The 18,088-nt window shown below is 48.0% G+C and overlaps 1 protein-coding gene across 3 annotated transcripts in view; it reads right to left on the bottom strand.

Moving 5' to 3' along the window:
• Positions 1-6,830, bottom strand: part of ACSS2 (acyl-CoA synthetase short chain family member 2) — a 72,149-nt gene extending 65,319 nt beyond the window's left edge. For 2 of the 3 annotated variants that reach the window (XM_050917316.1, XM_050917317.1), the window contains exons 1-2: positions 6,635-6,829; positions 3,954-4,149 (exon numbers count right to left, since the gene is read on the bottom strand). In XM_050917316.1, coding sequence (XP_050773273.1) covers positions 3,954-4,149; positions 6,635-6,758 — 320 coding nt within the window. In that variant the 5' untranslated portion in view covers positions 6,759-6,829. Of the gene's footprint in view, positions 1-3,953; positions 4,150-6,634 lie in introns of all 3 variants that reach the window. The other variant, XM_050917318.1, reaches the window with a different exon arrangement.
• Between the last annotated feature and the right edge of the window lie 11,258 nt (positions 6,831-18,088).

Raw genomic sequence — 18,088 nt, 5'->3', positions numbered from 1 at the left:
AGAGAATTCTTTCCTGAGTGCTAGCTGGTGAGTCTTGCCCACATGCTCAGGGTGTAGCTGATTGCCATATTTGGGGTTGGGAAGGAATTTTCCTCCAGGGCAGATTGGCAGAGGCCCTGGAGGTTTTTCGCCTTCCTCTGCAGCATGGGGCACGGGTCACTTGCTGGTGGATTCTCTGCAGCTTGAGGTCTTCAAACCACAATTTGAAGACTTCAATAACTCGGACATAGGTTAGGGGTTTGTTATAGAAGTGGATGGGTAGGGTTTTGTGGCCTGCTTTGTGCAGGAGGTCAGACTAGATTGGTCCCTTCTGACCCTGAAGTCTATGAATCTATGAACCTTTCAACCACCAGGTGCTGCTGTGGCCCCAGAACAGAGGGCAACCAGCTCACCGGCCATAGCAGCTAGCCATGGAGAGGAAGGAGGAGGTCGCGTTCCTCACAGCACCCTGCCCGCAGGGCCAGGCGAGGAGGCAGAGGATGGGGCGGGAGGACAGATAGAGCAGGGCACATAGAGCTGCTGGGGAGGTCACAGAGATTGGGGTTTAGAACAGCTAATGGTGGGGACATACTGGGGCAGGGGCTAAATAGGAGTGGGGTTGCAGGGCCACATGGGGACAGAAACAGAGGGGGTAGCAGTGAGACATATGGGAACAGGAGCAGATGTGCCCAACTAAATGGAAGAGGCTAGGGGTCAGCTAGTGAATGCACGGGGGAAGTGCCCCAACTCCCTAACAACTCCCCAAAAAACCCTGTTCTATACTTCTCCCACCCACATCCAACAACCCTCCAGGTTCACCTACAGGTTTCTTCCCAGCTTCCCTCTCCCTCAGCTCCTTCATTACCCCTGACTCCTCCAATTCTTTATACTGCTTCTACAGGGTGCGGAAAATACATTTCTGTAGTGTAGTTAAAATGAATTATTTCTCACAGTTCTGTATTAATATACTTAGTGAGGAATCTATTTGTCAAAAATCATTTATTGAATCTTTTTTATCTGTATTGTTACAAACATACTTGCTGAGAGGTATTTTGAAATAAATTACTAAAATAATTGAAACTGGTGTGATTATATTGTGCTATTTTGACAAACAAAATATGCAGAATTTTAAAATAGTGTGCAGAATTTTTAATGTTTTGGTGCAGAATCCCCCCAGGAGTAACCACTGCATGCACATCTTATAGCTACAGACATTGTAACACCAGCTTCAGAACAAGTAGGTCATGCCGGCTTTCGAATGTTCATAAGCAAGCCAAAGATTTCTCTAACAATATTTTAATTTATGACCCTTGTGGTGGTGGTGGTAAAATAAATTTTAGTAGCACACATCAGTTCTGCAAGATGTCCAGAACCAATACTTACATCTCTGACATCCACTAAGTGTATCAGACACTCTTACAAAGCCTGTCAAATCAAATCCAAAGAACTTCAGGCAAAGAACATTTTTTACCCTTACTGAAGGTTGAAACCATAGGCTGCTGACTGCCTGTCAGAACCTTCTACATGCAGGTTTACACGAACTACGAACGCCCAGCCTGAATGAACAAAACATGCTCATGCACATAGAAATCCTGGCCCGATTGCCAACCTGCCATACAGTTTGTAAGGTGTGTACTTTTACCTGAATGAGTTTACAAAAGGAATTTAAAGAGTCATCTTAAATTTAGAAAAGCTGCAGAATTTGTTCAGTATGTATATGAATAAATATTTTTCACCAATATGTAGGCCTGTCTATACGAATAAAAATTTACCAGTATAACTATTTCTTAGGGTGGGGTGATTTTTTACTGATGTTTCACTGGTTAAAGCTCTTGTGTGGATACAGTTATATAGGTATAAAGGTGACTTATATCAGTCTCCTTCCCATACAAGAATAGTTACAACAGTATTAAAGTACTTTTCTACTGGGGCCATGTCTACACTACAGACTTCTGCCAGCACAGCTGTGTCAGTTAGTATGAAGAGGTCTGATTCCCCAACTGATATAGCTATGCCAGCAGAAGCCCCTAGTGAGGACATAATTATACCAACAGAACTGTGTTTTTACAGTATAGCTTGTTTTGCTCAGGGTGTGTATGAAATAAGTTATACCAGTAAAAGCACACCTTTGGCCAGTATAAGCTACATCCACACTAGGATCAGTATACCTGTACTGGAAAAGAACCCTTAGTGTGGACGGGGTCCAATATACTAATATAAATGCATCCAGATTAGAGGGTTGTACCACTTTGACTACAGCGTTACACTTCAGAGCTGTACAGCTTCCTTCCATACTACCATTGGTTCTTACCACATAAGACCCACAATTGAGGATTCTATGCTTAAAAGGTTCATATCTGTCCGTGGGGGAGCAGAGTGTCTGATCTCTTTGTATTTGGAGGCCTGTGTCCCTTTGAAAGGCAGTGTGGAATGAGCACACCCAGCTTTTGTATATTATAACCAAGTACATGTTTTTCAGTGGACTGCATGTGACCCTAAAAAAAACTAGGAGTCATGGGAACATGTGATGTAAACAGATGCAGTCTGGTTCAAGTGATACAGAAGAACGCGACCCCTTCAAGATGAGTACGGTAGTCTACCCACTACTACGTTTTGGGAGTCCTCATAGTGAGTATTCCTCAACATCGCACCTTAGCACCAAATCTCCAGGTTTTCTAGCAATTGCTTTTTTGGTTTAGGATGGGAATTCCAGGTGTAAATAACTCTATGGAAAATGTTTTCAGACTTGTTACTGGCCTAAACTTTCAGCCTTTTCTTCAAATCAAGTGTTTTACCTGGAACTAAGAGCAAAACACTCAATGCTTCAACAAGAATGTACGAAAGGCACATGGACTCAACTGCACTGACATATCCATGGATTGCTTTGCTTTCCACACAAAATTCTGACTTTTGCACCTTGAGCCTGCAGCCTTGCCCAAACGGCACAAGACTGCAGCTAGGAGGTGGGTTTCAAACTCGTTCTGACACCGATTTGCTTTGTGACTTTGCAGAAGTTTATATCTGACCCTCAGTTTCCTCATCTGTAAAGTGACATTTACCTGCTTCACAAGGGTAGGTAGGTGCTAACAGCCAGTGACTGAGGTAGGATTACGACGTGGGAGGTGCCGCCTACCACTCCAGCACTTACTCATCTAGACCACAAGGTCCCTAGCAATGCACCATCTTCTCAGCATAGATTTTACATTATTTAGAAAATCTGCATCTGCTGATGGCAAGCTTCCTAGAATACATGCCCAATTCTAGGCCAGGCCATTTTGGAATTCCGACAAGCCAGCAAAGGTTAAAACGTGTTGAAGGAGATCTCACCACTTCACGTTTTTGCAGGTACACACCCTGGAGTTTTGAAGAAGTTAGAGAAGGTTTCACAGCCAGCATCTAATGGGAAGGTAACACTAATCGTAACTATAGAAAGACCGGAGTCTCCCCATCATTTACCTCTTAGGTCATTATGTTTTAACATGTACCTTAATAGAAGCCAGTATCAGTTATACACTTTACTCTAGGACCATGGTTTTCAACCTTTTTTCATCTGCAGACCCCTAAAAAATTTCAAATGAGGAGCGGACCACTTTGGAAATTCAACCTGTGGTCTACGGACCCCTACCATAGATTTTTTAGACTGAAAACTGACTGAACAGAATGCAACTATAAATGTTGCACATGCTCGGCATGTCATTTGATCCAGTTTGAGAAAGAGCACTAAACTGTGGGCTTCTAAAGTAACGACAACACTTCCAGGTTTTGACCTGTAGTGGGGGGTATTCACATAGTTTTCATTGATCAGAAAAATGGAATGTCTTTTCTGGAATCTGAAACTTTATTTTCATAGTCACCTTTTGTGGACCCTTAGATAGTCTGCAGACCCCCTGAGGTCCACAGACTACGGGTTGAGAACCACTGCTCCAGGATTACATGCAGACACTTTCTACATTATAATAAAAGCAGAACATTACCAGTAAAAAGCAATTTTGTCCCCAAGTTTCTTTTCGTTGACATTTCTATCCAACAGGTTGTAGCAGATGTTGGTTGTAGCCCCTTTCATCCATTCAATAAAGATTTTTCCTTTTGTCACATCAAAATTGTACTTCAGAAAGGGTCCAGAGTGTTGGTTCCTCCAGTAAAATTCCTTAGCAATGTCATCCCAAAATTCTGCAAAAGTAACAGTCAAACCTTAAGTGACAAAAATGGATCAAGACACATTTAACATCTGAAGATAACATTCAATGGTCCTTGATAGGAAACAAAAATAGGGCCAAATTCAGTGGAGGCTGCAAACTTGCTACACTTCAGCCTTTACCACCCTCATCAAGTCCCCCTCTAATACTCACTCTTATACTAAACTGGTTCAACTGAGATTACAAGACATGGTGGTGCAGTTGCAATCAATCTATTCTTCAAATATGTGAAAGCATTTTACCTTCTTCCAAAATTTGGAGACAATATGTTACATTTCAACCTGGCAATTTCTTCTAATGTTCAAGAGATCCATCTCCAGCTGTGTCCTCACACCACACAGATTGTGTAACACGCCCACTCTTTCCAAAACGAAACCCCACCCCTTTTTCAAGAAGCAGATTTTTCCACTATCCCACTCTGAGCTTCAAATCACGGAGAGTAATTCCCGAGAACATCTCCATTTCCTGGCGTTTTCGAAAACTAACCATATGTCCATTATACGGACTGGTTAATATGAGCTCTGATATGGACAGCAGCACCCTCACTGACAGGTTTAGACGCACAGGCATTTACCCAAGAGAATGTTTGACACAACATGCAAAGTTCTGATGAAAAACTCTACACCTACTTATACTGTGCAAGCACAGTAATTTGCATTTAGTTATAAGGAAGTATCAAAACAGAGTGACAGCCCTGGGAAATGTACCGAATACATTACATCTGAGAACAACAGAGAGATACCTGTGAGGTGTAGCATAGAAGAGATGGCATGTAGAGACAGTGGGAGGTGACTAACAGCCAGCCTACTTCCACTAACAAATGCCTCCTCAATGATCTCAAAACCCATATTTGTCCCTCCCCACTGCCAAACCATATAAAATACTGCTGTTACGACAATTCCCCTCATGCCCAGTTTCCACCATAATAATCCTCTCCCCCTATCTTTCAATCCCTCCCTTCACTATATCAAATTCAAGCTTGTTACCACCTTCGAAGCCCTGTGTAACTCTGCCCCCTCTACCCATGACTCATTCCCTGTCCTCCCCGGACCTTTCATCTCACTGCCTGTTTGCCAGCATCTGACACAAATGTCCATGCTTTCCTCCACACCGCATCTAAGGTTCAGAAAATCCTTCCTGAGTTTATGTCTACATTTTCCTCATTCCCAACCCTCCAGGAGAAGGATCCTCTAGGGTGCTGTAGCGGGTTGATCTCGCCACTTCCTGAAGCTTTGAAGCTGATAGAGAAGGTTTCACAGCCCATTTCTAATGAGAAGCTAACTCTAATTGTAATTATGTCACGCCTAAGTAACTTAGACATTTAAATATATTTGTGGTGTTGACGCAAATGGATATTAGTTGCTCATACACCATAAATCTGCCCAGCTGGTGAATTGTGCCTTCCTGTTTGAAAAAGATCTAGCACACAGTGGGCACTGCAGAAATACTAATATGATTATTACATTTTTCCCGCCCATGAAGATAAGGCTCATTCTAGGGAGAGGTAGAAAGGCAGGGTTGGGGGTGGCAGAGGTCACCAGCATTCTGGCATACTCTCCTTTCCAACCAGTCGCAGCAAGATCACTCTCAAGCAGTTTTGCTTCCTCGCAGTGCATAAGACAGCCCTTGGGCAGCACCACAGGGCAGTGGCTCAGGCATGGGACTGCAGCCACAGACCCAAGTTCCCCTCCCAGCAGCGCTGCTAGCAAGGTGTCTGCTGCCGGGGAAGTAAGAGCTTCTGTACCTCAGATTCTCCTTCTTTAACAGAGGTAACAGTGCTCACTCGCCTGGGTAAAGCCCAGCCGTGTGGCTGAAAAGCGCTCCCTTCCTCCCGCCCCACGCTGGCAGTGCCCTGCTGCACGGCGATCGGAGGGGAAGGGTTGGAGGTAAGGAGCAGAGAACGGGTTTCAGTTTTAGAAAACACCGTCTGGCTTTACAGCGAGGGTTCCCCTAGGTAAACACAGGGCGGAAGGCCCTGCTCTGATGCACAAGGGTGCATAACTAGCACAGGGCTTAATGTGTGCCAGGGCCGAGCCCCAGCACCTCTGGGCTTGGCGGTCAGTTGTTAAAGTAAGAACAGCCCGGGAGCCCCGCACCGCCTTCGCTCCAGAGGAAGCGCTGGCCAAGCCCGCCAGGGGCTCTGCTCTGGTTCAGGCACCTCGGCCCGCCAGGCGGGAGGGTCCGGCGGAACTGCCCGCACTCGTCTCGGTGCGAAGCCCAGCGCCCGCCGCCGCACGCTGGTTTTACCCCGCGCTTACAGGCCCGGGGCTGGCCGCAGCCCAGGGCGGCTCCAGCTCAGCTCTGCCCCGCGGGCCCCTGGCGCACCAGGGCTGCACCCGGCTCCTGCCCCGGGGGCTCCCGCCCAGCACAGGCCCGGCAGGGCAGCGGGCTCCCGCCCCAGCCCCGGGAGCGGCCGGGGCTCCGTGCCCAGGCAGGCCTGGCCCCGCCCCGGCACTCACCGTCCGGCTCCTCCACCGAGCGGCGGTAGCGCTCCCGGTAGGCGGCCAGGCTGGGCACGTGAGCCTCCAGCACCAGGCTCCGCGGCGCCCGGAACAGCCCGTCGCGCTCGGGCGGCAGCGCCATCCTCCTGCCGGGCAGCGGGCAGGGCACTGAGCGGGACGCACCGCGCCGCTCCGGAGCCGCCCGGGGAGTGAGGCGGGCGGGCGGACCCGTCCGGCAGGGCCCGCCCCTGGAGCCGCCCCCCCGGCCCAGCGCGCCAGGGGAGCCCGGGCCGGGAAGCCTCCACCTGGGGGCGCTTTGCCCCACCCTCGGGAGTAACCTGCCCCCGGGCAGTGCCGCGGCGGGACTCATCCCCTATGGGGGCCCCCAGTGTTACTACTTACTGTACCCCCCCCCCCGGTGTCATTGCGCAGGGTTGGCTATGGTCTCCCCTTGGAACAGTGTCTGAGCGGGACTCGCTCCCCCACGCTGCCCTGAGCACTTAGCTCATCACTGTTGAGGAGCGGGGTTCACAGCAGAGCAAAGCAGGAGGGGCCAGTCTCCCTCTGCAATTAGCGAGGAGAGGGAGCAGCTGCCCAGAGGATTCAGGGGGACTGGGGCAAAGCAATTTCAGGGGCCCCGTCCATGGAAAAAAGTTGCAATACTATAGAATACTATATTCTCATGGGGGCCCGGGGCAAATTGCCTCACTTCCCCCCATCCCCCGAAGCCTTGGGAAAAATAAACATTTAAAAACCTTCTAAATCTCAGCACAAGTCCAGTTTTGAGAAAACTTCTTTTCAAGTCACCTTTACAAGGTATCACTGGTTCGCAGCATCAGCTAGTGCTAAAAGGCACTAAAGCTCATTAAAAGGGTTGGACAAATATTTTCCATCAAAACTTTTTTTGGATCGAAAACTAGCGGTTTTTAAAAAGCAGGAAAAAATCACGGACAATGGCTGCTTTCCTTCAAAATTTGTTGTGGTTTTTTTAATTGAAAAGCTGAAATTAGTCTGCCAAAACCTGAACATGGTTTAGGGTTTCAGAAGTGTGTGGCCAAATATTTGTGGCTTGCTGTGTTTGATTGTTTAAAGAAACAATAAAAAAATTCTGCTTAAAAAAAATCCAAAACTTTTGAACCACCTCAGCTTGTGACCAAACACCTAAGACCATCCAGTCAGATTTTTCCAGGTTTCTGATACTCTGCTGGCTTCCTTGACTCACATCTGTCTCCATAACTTTGGGTTCATTTAGCTTAGAACATAAAAATGGCCATACTGGGTCAGACCAAAGGTCCATCCAGCCCAGTATCCTGTTTACTGACAGTGGCCATTGCCAAGTGCCCGAGAGGGAGTGAACATAACAGGTAATGATCAAGTGATCTCTCTCCTGCCATCCATCTCCACCCTCTGACAAACAGAGGCTAGGGACACCATTCCTTGTCCATCCTGGCTAATAGCCATTAATGGACTTAACCTCCATGAATGTATCTGTTTCCTAAAGACTGGCTCCATGAGGTCCCTCACAAACTGGAGACAGTTACTGTGGGTTTGTCTTTAGTATAACTTATGTACATACTCCACGAACTGAGCATTTGAGCTTGTTCCAGAATCTGGGATGAGCCCATGTTGTGAAAACTGAAATGCTCAAAATAGCACATGCATGTGAATGGACACAGGGTGCTAAAATTAAATTACCCCATGGGTTCTCAAACTGGGGATCGGGACCCCTCAGGGGGTCACGAGGTTATTACTGGGGTTGCGAGCTGTCAGCCTCCACCTCAAACCCCACTTTGCCTCCAGCATTTATAACAGTGTTAAATATATAAAAAAGTTTTTTTAATTTATAAGGAGGGGGGGTCACACTCAGAGATTTGCTATGTGAAATGGGTCACCCGTACAAAAGTTTGAGATCTACTGAATTACCTGAAGAACCTCTGGAGCCTCGGGGAATGCAGGGGAGGGGAGTCTCCCTTTTAGGGTTGGGAAGGAGGTAGGTGGTGTAGGATATTACTCTTCTCATGTGATCCCTCCCCAATGGAAAATATAACAGCTTGGCTCTTTGTGTTAAATAGCTGTCTGCAAGCCTCAAACTGCTGAATGAGCTTTAGCGTAGGGAAGGCTGTGCCTCCCCAAACAGCCTGGCCCTGCCCCCTATGCTACCCCCACCCACTTCCTGGCCCCCAACTGCCCCCCTCAGAATCCCTGACTCATCCTGCTCCTTGTACCCTCACCGCCCCCCAAAGACTCCCTCCCCAACCACAACCCCAGGACCCCACCCCCCACCAACCCCCCCGTTCCCTGTCCCCTGACTGCCCCGATCCTCTGCTGAGTCCTGACAGACACCCCCCCCCCCGGAATGCCCACGATCCAACCCCCGTTCCCTGTTCTCTGACCGCCCCCCCGAACCTCTGCCCCCTCCCTGTGCCCTGACTGTCCCCAGGACTCTCTGCCCCTTCTCCAACCCCCTTCAGCTCCTTGCCATGCTGCTTACCTCCGCCTCCCCCCTCTCCCGGAGCCTCAGCGCTGTGTCCAGGAGCTGCCCTGGCCCCTGGACAGCACCGCAGTGGCCTGGCTTCAGCAGGACCCCGGAGCTCACAGCCCCGCCCCCTTACCGCATGGCTCCGAGTGGGGCGGAGCTCAGGCCCCTCTAGAGCCACGCTGCTTTAGCTTTGTCCTGGGCCGCTCCTGGACGTGGCACGCTGAGGTGCCGGGGGATGGGGAAGGCAGAGGTGGGGCCGGGGCCGGGGCCGGAGCATTCTCTTGGGGGCCCCTGTGGGGCCCAGGGCCTGGGGCAAATTGCGCCACTTGCCCACCCCCCCAGGCAGCCCTGGCTGTGAGTGTGCTCTCCCCTGCACCCTGACCCCATGCAACCTCTGCTGAGGACAATGACCTCCAGCAAGGCCCCACTACCTTCATTTCAACTATTAATGACACCCCACACTGATCAGGGGGCTGGCTGCACAATCCTCATAGCACTCAGACCAACTTCACGATCCCCATTGCAGGGGCAGGGAGCAGAGGCACAGGGTAATGAAGTGACATTCTCAGGAAGTCAGTGGTAGAGATGGGCTGGGAGGAGAGGTGCTCTAGATCCCAGCTCCAAGCTCCCTCCATGGCATCCCACTGCCTGTCTAGGGAAAGAGAACTACTTGGGTAAAGTCCATTTTCATTGCATTATTATACTCCTAGTTGATAGCACCTTCTCCTGCTCTTTGTGGGCTTGACACCACCCACCTTCAACAATCCTCTTGGCTAAAATCCCATAAACAAAGCTGGTGACTTTAATTTCTAAAATTGGAGGTCTCATCCCCAACCGAGCTATTGCATAGGAGTTAACAGAGTTGTTCTTAATTACTTAGAAACCATTAGGCTGATGCCCTTTCATGATTTCAAAATGTCAAATGTAGGTGCTCTTCTGTTATCAGTGGCCTGCAATGAGTGTAGCATATTTGAAAACTGACTTAAAGGAAACCTGGACATGAATGTGGTCAATCTTTCATTCAATCTATTATCTAAGTGTCTTATATTGCATTGTGAACATATAACAAGGTAATAAATCTGAAACAAAAATAATACTAGAAGGGAAATAGAGGGGAGATGCTCTGTAACCAGGCTCAAGATGGTCCTGGAATACCCTTGACTGGATTCTGGGCTCACTCTAGCAATGAATAGCCACTGAAATCAATGTCATTACACTAATGCACAGTGTGAGATGAGAATCATTCGCAAGCACGTGAGAGGCTCGCACTACATCTTCAAGAGAGAGGAGAAGGCTGGGGCTGTGGAAGTATCATCTCCCAGGAGCCACAAGGAGCAGGGAAGCTGGCTATGATTTCCTGCCTGTCAGTTGTTAAGTTTTACCTTTCTCTATAAAAGCTTCCCAGTGCCATGAACCCATCCACTAGGATAGGCTTGAGTAATATAGGTTCTGAATAGGCCCTTTTCATTTGATGTTCCATCTGCTGCCTTGGTTTTGTCTTTTAAACAGTTCAGGCTACAAATAACATTTCCTTTAACTGCACAATATTTGAGAGCGCCAACATTGCTTTTTCAGAAGTCTGTTATGTGAAAGGCAATGTGGTCCAGGCACTGCACTTGGTGTCAGAAGACGTAGGTTCTGTCCTCAGCTTTGACACTGATCTAGGGCAAATCTGCCTTTGTTTACCCTCCTACGGTTTGTCTGTCTTGTCTATTTAGATTGTCATTGGCACAGTGCCTAGCCCAATAGTCCCCCATCCTCATTTGGGGCCTCTACTATATAATAAACAATAATGTTACGAACAGGGCTGCTCTGATCACATTAGCTAGGCATATAGCAGAAAGTTTCGAAGTCTGGATCCTTCACCTTTGTGGTACAAAGTTTCATTGTGCCTGAGGAGCAATGTTGTCAACCACAGTACACATCCTGGAGCTTTGTGTCATCTTTTAGATATCTTGGGCCCAGGCGTGGAGCCCCTGCAAGATACGGACTGAGACCTTGAACTTCACTTGATATTCCAGGGGAAGCCATTGTAGAGAGCAGAGGATGTGATGTGGTCTATGTTGATGAGGAGACACGGTACAGTGTTCTGTAGTGCTATAGTCCAGACTGGAGGTATATAAATAAACCAGATCATCATCTGCCAGGATGTGATAGAGACTCCTAGCTGAACAGGGTTGGTAGAAAGTGTCACCCATGGACGCTATGTGAGAGCTTGACATCAGTGGGGAATCTAGTAGCAATCCTGAATTGACCAAGTCTGCCTGTGCACCAGCATCTTCAACCAAAGGAGACTGCACCATTGCTGCAAACTCTTCAAAATGCTTTCCTCTGGCCACCAGCATCACCTTTATCATATTTGGGTACAGCTTCACCTATCTATGGTCCCATTCAAGTCAATGGGTATTTTGCCATTGATTTCAATGGGAACAGAGTTAGGCCAATGCTAGACACTTTTGAAATCCCTCCCAGAGTATTTAAAATGTGTTAGCCTTGTCTACTAGCAAGGATTTTGGCAAGTTAACCACTGTTTGGACAGAAAACTGTTGAAAACCCCATATTTGTAACCTTGACACAACCTCCTACAACACTCTATGTATTGCCTTGCATATCTCAACCACAACAGCACCTACCACGGGTTTCCCAGTCCCAGACTGATCAGAAGTGACCCCAGGCTCCACCGCTTCTACAGAGAAATCACCATTCTCTTTTCCATGAGTAGAACTCCTGTCCTGGTGCTGCACGGCTATATCCTCACAGAAGTAGAGAAAACTCTCCTTCCTCATTCAGCAGCTCTGCAGCCAGATCTTGAGATGAACCAGGCTGGTTGTGGTCCTGACTCAAAAGTGGCAGTTCATCCAGTAATGTTTGCCAAGGGACTCACACAGCTGCTCATACTGGGGTGCAGGATGATGGGGCCTTTCCCACTGAGCTGTAGCATTAATTCTGTGCACTGCTGGTCTTGGTCTTTGGCACTCAAGGTGTTTTGCTGGAACACCCCACCCTGTCCCTGGAGACACTTTGTGGTTCAAAAAACTGTCAATGAACAAAGAGAGAGATCTGGCCATACAGCCTGTACAGTGAATATTTTCTGCAAGTGTCTGCAATTCCTAGGGAGTTATGGGAGGTTATCTCCTTCTTTTACAATCCCCTGGGTCTCCAGAAGGCCTTTTCAAAATCCCACAACCACTGCTTCAGGGAGCAGTTTGGCTAGGTACCAGAGGGTAGTAACAACTGCAACACCCACCAGTGTGCTGAGTGTGGATATAGGGCAGAACCTGACATCAAACAGCTAGTGTGAACACCTGCACTATTGCTCTTTCAACTGGTGTAGTCCCACTAGACTAGACCCACTCCTTCTTTATTTTTAAAGCTGCCAGGTCTTCTTTGCACTTTATAAAGAAGCAAAAAAGGGCACAATCTCCATGTTTAGAAGTCCTCCGCAAGTCACTTCATACAGAATAAGGTTGTATACTAGGAGATGTCAGCAGTTTGTGTTAGCAACTTAGTTCTGCTGGATTTTGCATTTGCATGGGGAAGGATTAGTTAGATCCCTAACAAGTGCCATTGCTTTTTCCCTCACTCCTTAAATATTAAGCTCTGCACCCTTATGCTTCCCTCCATCCCCTGATCAGGTTTGCCCTCCCACCCACTGCTGGACACTGTTTCTGCTCACTGTCACCACTATGAAAAGTTTGCCTTGCCCGGGCCGGTCAGTTTCAGGGCAGCGCATATCTTGTTATTTCACTGGGTGGCATTTGCTGTGCCTGCATTGAATATTTACTGTGCCTTAAAGCTGCAACTGCCTATCAGTTAATCTAATTCAAGATCTGTCCAACAGAACCCTTCTTCTGTGTGCAGCTGGGACGGTGGGAAGCACAGAGCTAGTGTGAAGATCTGTCAGGATATATATCCCTCTGTTCGCTCTCTGTTTTGCCTTTTACTTTGGAGTGGCACATCTATCAAACTGAAATTCTCCACCAAGACCCTTGACAGTATGATTTCTATCTGGCAACTGTTCCTCGTGGTAAGCAGGACAGGATAACTTGTCAGAGACAGTGGCAGTCAGCTGTCTGGAACCAAAAATTGCCCAGTATGGCCTGGCCAGTCTGAAGAGAATGTTAGCCCCCTTGGAGTTGCCTCACTTGTCAGTCACTTTCTGTATTGCATCAGAGTAATTCCCTTATTGTCCTTCAGTGTTCCTGCATGTCTATCCATCCCTGTGTGCAGGGACGCCGATTGAACCTGCCTATGTCCAAAGCTGTTGCGTCAGCTCACATGAGACATCTCTGAACAGGTTTAGCTATGTCAGCACAGCCAGCATCCCCGGTGAACCTTGAGACTTCAACTTGCCCCAGGCAGCCACACAACTGCCATCAGAGGCAGCAAATAAGACTTCTTCGTGGAGTCAGATGTTCAGGGTAATTAGGCTAGTGTCAGGGAGGAAAACAATACACCAAGCCCATTAATAGCTCAGTCACAGAATAAAGGTCGAGGCAGCATTGTCTAGGGGAGTGATTCTCACTCAGACTTTCAGACCTAGCATACCACCTCTGAAACTTAGTACTTGGCACCCTACCTTGGCACCTTTACTCAATTCCTATTCTGATACCATACTATAGTAAGCCAGCTCACTTACCACTGGACTGCCGCCTGCATGCCACAGTGTGAGAACTGCAAGTCTGGTGAATAGAGCCTGGGGCTAAGAGCCAGAAAATGCTGAGCGCTGCTGACTCACTGGATGGCCTTGGGAAAACACCTTAACTTCTGACTCCTCTCTAAAGTAATAATGAAATGGGGAAAGGATGTGGTAATACAACATTACGGTTATAAGTTCAACCTCAAAAAAACAGAGATTACACAGGTTAAAGTTTGCATAGTGACCTTAAGTCACCCACATTGCCCATGCTGTGTACACAGCTAATAACCTCACTTGCCACTAAAAATAATACAGATGGGTGAATTAAAGTTGTTATGAGAATCTTAACTTTTGGTTCCCTGCTCTTTCTGTGCTTATGTATATGTAAGCTCAGTGTTGTATGTATGCAATGGTGTTGGTTTATGTAAATATGTTACCTTAATGTTACATGACTGTAAGGGTTATTTTTCTTTTAATTTCCTTGAGTTTTGTAAAGAAAAAGCAGAAAGAAGCTGTCCTGGCAAGTTGTATCACTTTAACTGTCCTGGGGTAGGTGTGGCTGCACCCCCCCAGTGTGGATGCACTTCTTTTGGTATCAAGATGCTCAGGCTGTGTCTAGACTTCAAATGCTACAGCAGCACCGTTGCAGTGCTTCAGTGAAGATACTTACACAGTGACTGGAGAACTTCTCCAGTCACTGTAGTTAATCTACCTCCCCAAGAGGTGATAGCTAGAATTCTTCCATCGAACTAGTGCTGTTTACACCAGGGCTTAGGTTGGCTTAACGACATCACGCAGGATTTGGATTTCTCACACCTCTGAATGACCTAGCTATGCCAATGTAATTTTTCAGTGCAGACCAGCCCTTATACTGGTATAGCTTATTCCCATATGGGAGTAGGGGGGGATGGACGACTACGCTATATATGTATAAGGGCTGGTCTGCACTAGAAAATTAGATCAACCCAGCTACGTTGCTCAGGGGTGTGAAAAGACACATCCCTAAGCGATATAGTTAAGCTGATTTAAGTCTCCTATTAACTACAGCGACAGGAGAACAACCCCTCCCTACCCCCATCAGCTTATAGTGTCTACACTGAAGCATTACAATGAGTTTGTTACCATCACCTACGATAAACCTCATTACGTCCCTGTCAGTAAACACCACATTGACACCATCACCATTGAAATAAAGACAGATCAGAACAGACGTGTCTCATTTCGTTTTGGCAAGGTGATTGTCAAGCTGCATCGCGTCCGCAGAGAGAGCGAAGTTTCTAAAAAGCAAAACACTATTATGGCGATCCTAAAAAAATATGGCGACCCCACCATCTACATGAGCTATTACAAAGCCCAGGCTGGATACGCCCTTCCTGGATATCATGGGGCCCCCGTGATGTACAGGGCTGGTGTGTGTTTAATAATCTCTAGCCCCCTCCACAAAAGTGGTACGGCTTTTCGAAAGAGGCTACGAAATATTCTACCCACACCAGCCCCGTACATCAACAAGCCCTAAAGTAACTGTATCGTGGTATAACAGTGTCTACACTAAGGGTTGTAGCAGTATAACTACATGGGTAGGATTACATCCATAACCAGCAGAGTTAAAGTGGTGTAGTAACTGCATGTGGACCTGAGCTGAGTGTTCAGTGGTTCCAGGAGGGCTTTGAATTTCCCAAATGGCGATGAATGGGGAAGTAAATTATGTAGTTCTTAGTGCACTGTGATGAATGGGGTGAAGGAAGACGCAGCGCTGAATCATTCCTGGGGAGCACTGGGTGGCCGGGTGAGCTCATCTCTGTGCTGTTATTGTTTAACTGATGGCATTTTTCTGACAAATCTGGGGGTACGTCACTATGGAAACCATGCTGGCACTGCCCCTCGGGCAGACACAGCGTGCGCTGCCAAACAGGGATTTCCGCTGGTCTGGGAGCAAACTTTCCCAAAGGACACTCATTGTGCTGTGAGAGTGCTGGGCAACAGCAGCTGTACCAGCACTCTGATCACTGCATCCCCAATTAAATCACCCCGAGTAAACCTGAGGGGCTGAGCTGTGCCTAGCTGACAGATTAGACTGGGCTGGGGCGACTTAGAACACTAATTAGTTCATTAGCTCAGGGAGTAGAAGACACAGGAAGGAAGTGGAATGGGGGAGAAAGAGCTTGAGCGCATGGAAGCCAAGACAAAGTTCCTCCCTCTCCTCTCCGTGGTCTAAGGGGCTAAGGAATCCTATGCATTATAGACAATGTGCTGCCCAATGCTGTAAAGGCGATGGGGGAAGTGAACCACACATGGAGTTCACAAGCAGAGTCTCCTAGTGGTCTGCATGGGCCGAAGGGGCACCCTTGTACACATCCCAGCAGAAGCTCTCTTCTGTCTGCTTAGCCGTGGCCACACTGGGGTGGTGTCAGCACAGTGGCGTCACTGGGGGGATGTGGTTTTTCACACCCCTGACTGACATAGGTAGACCACATTTGAAGTGTAGACCACGCCTAAGTTTACAGGGCAGCAGCAGAGCATCTCAGAAAGTGACAGAGGAGGCCAGCAGCACCAGAAAAAGACAGCAAGTGAGGCCTAAATCCTGCAGACACTGAGTTGGATGGGAAGCCCAATGCATAAGGGTTTGCATCTCTGGGAGGATTATGCTTTGTGTCTTTCCATAAGAGAGACTCCTCCACCTGCAAACTGTCCCAGCAGCAGCTCCTGAACTGGGCCAGGCCTGGACACTGGATATGATGAGGTTACAAGCAGGCGGCAGTAGGTTCAGCCCCTTGCCTGTTTTTATGGTTGCAGTCATGTTCAGGGACAACATTTTGGACTGTGGACGTGGTCTTTGATGAACATCTCTCCAAACAAAGCAAACACTCATAGAGATTGAGTTGACATACCAGAGTAGGGTGACCAGATGACCCGTTTTTAAAGGGACAGTCCCGTTTTTGGGGACTTTTTCTTATATAGGTGTAACCCTTCTGCTGGTCTAATTTGGCAGCAACAAGGGCCGGGTTCAGTATCTAGGGGTTCCGTTTCAATAACACAATGCAAAACCGGCTCGAGCCTCCACCCAGTGACCTGGGACAATTACATACCACCCCCTGTGCACCTCTAGGAGGCAATACTTCCCCTCTTGTAAGCACGGAATCTGAGTTTAGCAAAATCCTTTTAATAAAAGAGAGAAACATTGCTGCATTATGTTGGGGAAACTCCACAAACAAGATTCATAACACAAACAGTGAGCAAAAGACTCACCCTCAAGCTAGTTTGGCAGGTCCTTTTCCCCTCAGGGTCTTAAGCCCAACCACCCAAAAGATCATCTCAAATTCCTAAAGTCCAACACCCCAAGAGTCCCTTGAGTCCAGCACCCAAAAATCCCCCCAAAGGTCCAACCACCCAAAAGTCTCTGTCCCTGGTCAGTGCAGCCCCAGAGTTCAAAAGTTTATCTGCAGAGCTCTACACCCCCTTCCCCCCCCCCAGCTGGGCATACATTGTGTTAAGGGGCACCTTATGTGGTCCCAAGCCGACTGCCCCGCCTCTCCGGAGGGTTCTGCTGCAGCCTTCACCACAAGCCATGCCACTCCACAAGCTGTCCTGTGAGCTGCTCCCACCATCCCACACACTGCTCCGCCTCGCTCCACTCGCCATCCCACAGGGCCACTCCAACCAGCCTGCAAACTGCTCAGCTCAGCTCAACTCAACTCCACTCCGCTCCACTCACCGTCCCATGGGCCATCCGCTCCGCTCCACTCCACTCTGCTCACCATCCCACGGGCCACAAACTGCTCAGCTCTGATCACCATCCTGCAAAACTGCTCTGCCAGCCACTTTGAAATATATCTTCAGGCTTCTCCACTAGTCAGCACACCACATAATGATCTCAGCTCTCAGAACTCTTAGCTTTTTAGTGATTTCATCTCATAGTAGAAGAGCCCCAGTGCTGGTGCACCATTGACCCAAAATGAATTCAGCATAGCAGCCTGCAACTGAACCTTTAATAGAATCAAAATTAGTTCTGCTATTCCACAGTGGAGAGAGAAGGAGATGCAATCAGTGTTTCAGGCCCTTAAAAGCAGCTCATACCACCCAGTACAAATATTTCTTCCTCAGTCTTTTTTCAATTCCCTGGGAACTGGAACCCATGTCCCTTGTCTAGCGAGTGCTATTTAGTTGATGGTGAGACCCTCTGTCATAAAACAGTTTCGTAGTCCTTCATTCACATAATCAGGGTAACAACACTTTATTCCTCCTGCCCCAATAACAGAGAAACCGGGGATCCCACAGCTGTCAAAGTGACCATTTTGGGCTGCTGTGGGCTCATGCTAGGCAGGGTGGTTGTGCCTATGCAAACCAGATCAGCCCC

The sequence above is a fragment of the Gopherus flavomarginatus genome, chromosome 11, assembly GCF_025201925.1.
Source record: "Gopherus flavomarginatus isolate rGopFla2 chromosome 11, rGopFla2.mat.asm, whole genome shotgun sequence".
Classification (NCBI taxonomy): Eukaryota; Metazoa; Chordata; order Testudines; family Testudinidae; genus Gopherus; species Gopherus flavomarginatus.
This window is presented reverse-complemented; position numbering and strand designations above follow the sequence as displayed.